Raw genomic sequence first — 6,094 nt, 5'->3', positions numbered from 1 at the left:
GAAGCTGATGGCAGTCTGCGATTGGACAATTGAGACGTCACTCACAGAACGGACCGCCTCTGATGGCGCTGTAAACACAGTGACGCGACGTTGCGTGGTCCATATGCGTGGTTTTATATGTGGACGAGCGCGAGAGACGCTATTGACGTCCACAGCTTCATATGCAACCACATAAACAAAAGACACACGAGGACCGGAGGTGCAATGGCAAGGAAAAGTGCAATCCCCCCTTCATACTATGGTAAGCAGCCTGAGAATCGCGTCAAATCAAGTGTTTGCAGTAAGACCATTGATAAAGGAACTGACCCAGCGGTTCATTACTGTAAATGATTGGCCGTTTTCTAGCGCAGTAAATATTTCAAGAACCTCTGTGCAGGACGATAGATCCTCTGATATGTTTTCATCCTGATTGCTTTGTTTTTCCAAATACTGGATGAAGTGCACACAAGGTGCAGCTTTGTAATTCGGAAAGGATTTAATTGTTACGTCGTAGAAGTTAGCTGGAAAGCGTCCAAGAAGATCAAGAATTGAAATAATAGAAAACATAAATGGAGTTTATTGCGCAAGCTGTTCCATATTGAGAGGGTTTTGTGTCTTTGTCCTGTGTTAAGTCCTTATTTAACGGCACTGTTACAGTACATAACCAGCCTATGTATGTGGGCAGACCTAACTGTTTGCTATTTACTGTAGTTGGCGTCTTAATAGTTTAAACATAGTTTTTAAAGACGCACTCGATATTTTTTGCTAATTATGGAGTGTAGACATAATAATGGATTGCACACATGAACAGCACCGTTGATAGGTGTGACAGTTAAGGGGTTAAATGCTTGAATTCTTTAAAACCAGGTGGATTCTGATTTGCTGTCAGTGTTATTATCATTATAAGTTGGAAAAAATTGTTCTGAAAGTAATTCCAACAATATTAATCATCTGTGTCATTATGATGTAGACTTCCCTATAGAATTAGAACAATTAATACAAATATATAGTTATTGTCCCTGTGAATGGGCGTTCATACAATGGTTTATTCTTCATGGAGTGACTGCCACCATTTTACCATCACATGACCACCTGTTCAGAGTAGCTATGTTTCCATCCATCTATTTTATGCGCATTTTGGAAAAACCGCTGGATGGAAATGCCAAGATGCGCATAAATTCTAAAAATGCACATAAAAAAAAACTTATGCGCACAACTGAGTAGGATAAACTTTTTATCCAATAAAAAAGAAAAATGTGTATAAACTACAATGGAAACACATTTACCGAATAAATTTGCATCAAAAAAGTCATGTGACTTTGCACGATGGAATGGGAAACTTGACTAACCAGCGGACCAATCTCGTTGCACAGCATCTGAAATGTTGTTTTGGTCGTTCTAAAATGCTTGAGAAAAGTCTGTCATCAAAGTATGTCTGTATAATGTGACAGCGATAAAATTGCTGAATGTTGTAGAGTCGCTGTTGGTTTCAAGTAGGCTTTTGCACTGTCTGCACTCCATATTGGTAGTCGCTGCATTACGTATGTTGCTGATCATTTGCATGAAGTTGAGTTCTGCTCTACTTCGTAATATCATGCAACCTTCTCAGTCACTTATGTTGGTGAAATTTGGATTGCAAAACACCTACAATGCATTAGTTTAAACTGAATCCAAGAATGTGTTTGAGACAGAGAAACGATGAGCAAATCAACCAAAGCGGCAACAGTTACTTAACAAACTTAATGCATGCAATCCAATAAGTCAAGTATATAGCCCAGAACCACTGTACTATACAAATCATTAAAAGCCAGTTAAGTGTAAACCAAATTTAGAATTTAGTCCATCAGGAACAGAATGTTGAGAACTTATTAAAATATTAGGAATGTAGTCAGTCTGTAGTCTACTTCACATTCCTCCGGAGTCATCAGAGACATTTTACATTGTTCTGGAAACCAATCGTTCACAATTCCCTGTGAGCTGGAACAGAGCACTCACAGACCCCTCTAACCATTTAACACAACTACACTAAATATTTCTCAGAGGCAATCTGTCTAATTATAACATATAATCATGCCAAAGGGATGCATCTGGTATGCCTACGCACCCACAGCCATTCAGCATAACTATCTAAATAGAGTTGTAAGTATTATCATGTGATATACTGCATCTAAATCTCTATTTTTAAAGCCTAGATGGCTCACCATGGCAGTGCTGTTGGAGTGTCAAAGAACGGAGTTTTCTTTGTCACGTAAATAGTGCAGGGAGCAGCTGTTTCTCTGTCTCGCTCGGGAAGGGTCAAGCTCTTTGCCCTTTGCCTCATGTATTGTTAAGTTCCCACGAGCCACCTGTCAATCACAACTATTGTCAGCTGGAATTGGGAAATAGTCTGTGGAGAGATACCCAAATCAAGGAAAAAAGCTGGCGGATGTGATGTGGAAGCATATGGTTGTTTCGAGGTAGCTTGTGTTTTTTTTTTGTCAGAGCATCAATCTAGCTAGCATCTGGTTCCTTTCCAAATTTGAAACAGATTTTGGTAGGTTTTTGTTGTTGTTGTTCTGGTTGGTATCATGGCGGTGGAAGTACTGTACTGAGATGATGCACAAAGGAAATGGTCTGTCATTGCAGTTCATCTGAAGTGGAACTGTGAGGTTTCAAATGTCTGGGAGAGTGGAGCATTTGAATGGGGGCGGAGCTTGTTCTGACCTGTGTTTGGGTCGGCGGTTCTGTCTGATCTCAAATGCAATCTAGAACTGCTGCTGAGAGAGAAAGAATATGAAAGTGAGAGATACAGACTCTCTAGAATAAATTAAAAAGATTAGGATCTGTCTACATCACTGTGCCAATATTATCTCCCTTTCTCTTAAAGTGATAGTTCACCTAAAAATTTAAATTCTGTCATAATTTACTTCCAAACCAGTATATATTTTTTTTCTCTCCTTGAAATATAGGTATTTAAATCTTAGAGCAATGCTTTTCAGTATAATAAAAGCATACGGTAACCATACAAAAAGGATGAAAAACCCCTGGAAAGGTACACTGTAAAAAATGATTTTAACTGTAAAAATGCTACTGTAGTCTGCGCCATACCCTCTTGGTTAGTGCGTTGACATAGGTACAGCGCAACTGAACTGCGCTCAAGGTGACCCGCATTCGATTCCCGTCTCGAGGTCCTTTGCTGATCCTGCTCCCCTCTCTCCTCCCAGTGCTTTCCTGTCGTCTCTCTACTGTCCTATCTCAATAAAAGGCATAAAAAGCCCATAAAAATTACTTCAAAATGCTATTGAACTGTAATGGTAAGTTTCCTTTCTATATACTGGGAAAACTAATAGATTTAACATTACATTTCATGTAATTTTACTGTAAAAATGTTAAATGTAGTTTTTTTGTAGAAGTGAAAAAAGAACAGGTCATCTTAAAATATGAATTGTCCACTATGAAATGATTTGTTCATTATTTTCCAAGTCTTCTGAAGACGTACAATAGCTTTGTGTGCGAAATGCACTTCACTTCAAGAAATCATAATTCTTATCTGCCATATAGCTCAATAGTACAGGTCTTCAGATGCTCCGTATAGAGCTCCTATACATGAAGAATATCTAACTTCATTTTACCTCCTTTTTTTGAAGTTCTTATTTTCATCTTGTGATAAACCATTTATAGCCAGCATATTTTTCCATCAAAAGAAAGTGCTGGTTAAAAAGATTGAGCAATTTTGTCCTAAAGCTCTTGGGAAGAAGAAGAGAAGCTGAATTGCATTGGGTTCCCGGCCCGATGCGAATGTAAATTTTAAAAAGCTTCCCTCCGGTCGTGGAAGGATCTTATTAACAGTTCCTCAACAGGACGATCTTCCCTTAAGGACAGAGCAAATTATACTCCTGCTTCAGAGCTTGCTGCAAGAGGTACATTAAAGATGCCTGGAATTATGTAGCTAATAGAGAGGACAGTCAGTGCATTCATGTGGGACCAGATAGTCTCTCTTTATTTCTTAAGAGTTTGACACAGAAGATTCTCTTTCATGTCCACTGCCTGTGGTACAAAGCAGCTCTCAGTGGCACATGCCATAGTCCACCATAGAGTTCAGAATAAGCCCTCTACTCTGCGCCTGGTACATTAACAATGACGGTTTCTACTCAAATGCCATGCTAAGGGATGAATGGCTCATAATGGTGTCATCTCTTTTTCCAGTGCCTTTGTAAACGACTAGGAAGTCGTATAGGTTCAGTTAATGGACAGCATCACTGGTCCTGTATGCAAGACTAACGCAGAGCATCTCGTCTGGTTTTGATTCAAGCTGAATTTGAATGCAGTTTCCAAAAAACTGTGTGTGTCTTTGATTTGCTGGTAAAAACTTTGTCTAAAATGCTGTTGCAGAAATCATGTCAGTCTTTCATAATTCGCACTTTCAGCAGGTTTTTGCTTTATTATTTGACTTTAATTTCAGTCTGTTTCTCTCTATTGTATGGCTTCAAAACACTCGAAATATAGTGCAAGTAGATAGACCACCTCTTTGATACTTTTATAGTGATTTTGTGAAATCACCAAGCTTTTTTTCTTTCTTTCTTGAAAGCTTCATTGTAATTGCATGGAAAGAATGAGCACAGTCTTCAGAACAACATGTGGGTAAGAGCTAATGGAAGATAATTTAAGTCAGGATTTGATGTAACACCAGCCATCATGTTCCAAAGTTGTTGTTTTTTCTTTTTTTGGTCATGTTTTATCTCAGGAACAAAATTAACCCAGGCTGCTCGTTTGACACACACACACACACACACACACACACACACAAATAATAAAATAAAATAAAAAGTTGCATAATTCTGTTGCATAAAATAATGTGAATTCATTTCATAATTGATTAATTTTGCAACACTGGCATAGTTACTGAACTGAATTGAAACAGCAATGAACTAAATTGAGTTGAATAATAACACAGTTATCGGCTTTACAGCCGAAATTGAAGTTGTTTCATAATTGATGAATGTTGCAACATATTATTTTCCTTTTTATAAATGTGACACCGCTTTGAAACAATCAGCATTGTATAAATGTGTCCTGGCTTGACAAAAGTTTACTTACTTTATATAAATATTTATCAATGTGTATATTTATAAGATAGCTTTGTTAATTGATTTAATTTTTGCTTTATTTTGCCTAGGGAATAAACTGAGCCAGGACTGCAATTGGTGCCACCTGGTGAAAAAAAAAAAAAAAAAAAAACCTGCATGATTTGGTTGTAAAGAGGCAAATCACATTTCAGACAGTATCCAGGAGTCATATTCACACTCACGCTGTCAATGTCTATGCCTGGTGCTCAAGGCTAAAGCTGGTGTCCTTGAGAGATATGCAAGCAGTTTCACTCATTTTAGCAGGCTTTTTATTTTCAGATAGGGGCTGAGCAACAGAACAGTGACTAAATGTGCGACAGATTTTGATATACTTTCGCCTTGTAAACAAATGGCCATGTAATTTTCACCTGCTCTTTAGTATTTGTAGTGTTAAATAATGGTGCCAGAAATGCCTCTAATTAACGTAAAGTGAAATTTATCCATATCAAGTGCCATTATCACACAATAAATTAGCACGATAGAAACAGCTAAAGTGCTGTCTCTGTTGTCATTAAGTAACAGGTGTCAGTTGAATGACCAATGTGGTGATAAATGAAGAACAGCTCTTTGATTAGATGTAGTAATGAAGAAGCCACATGAAAGTAAAGAGTTTAAGCTCCAAGCCTCTTATTTGAGCATATACCAGTTATAACAGTTTTTTGGCTTGAGTCCGCAAAACATGAGTCTAAAGGGAGCGAGAGTTTCCTGCCTCACCAATCTGCTCTGTCTGTCACTCTCTTCACTTCGCCTGTCCATCTGTCCCTGACGGTTTACGTGTCTGTCTCACTGTCTGTCACTCAGTCATCTGTCTTACATCTGTGATGACATCCAAGTACATCTTCAGTATGAGAATATGATTTATGTGTTTGATAGTGTCTACAGATCATAAAAAGTAATTTAAAAAATAACTGTAATTAGTTCCTTTTTATGTGTATTATTTTCTTTATACATAGGCCTACATATTCTAAACTAATTATTGTATAGAACCTATAAATATAAGAAGTTATGTA

General features: G+C 37.7%; 1 protein-coding gene across 4 annotated transcripts in view; it reads left to right on the top strand.

Moving 5' to 3' along the window:
• Window positions 1-55: 55 nt before the first annotated feature.
• Window positions 56-6,094, top strand: part of LOC306848194 (choline transporter-like protein 5-B) — a 36,125-nt gene continuing 30,086 nt past the window's right edge. For 2 of the 4 annotated variants that reach the window (XM_079382585.1, XM_079382586.1), the window contains exon 1: window positions 56-241. In XM_079382585.1, coding sequence (XP_079238711.1) covers window positions 118-241 — 124 coding nt within the window. In that variant the 5' untranslated portion in view covers window positions 56-117. The remainder of the gene's footprint in view (window positions 242-6,094) is intronic. The other 2 variants (XM_079382590.1, XM_079382588.1) reach the window with 2 other exon arrangements.

Source organism: Barbus barbus (assembly GCF_936440315.1).
Source record: "Barbus barbus genome assembly, chromosome: 28".
Lineage (NCBI taxonomy): Eukaryota > Metazoa > Chordata > Actinopteri > Cypriniformes > Cyprinidae > Barbus > Barbus barbus.
Note: the sequence above shows the minus strand (reverse complement) of the source record. Positions and strands in the feature narration are given on the sequence as shown.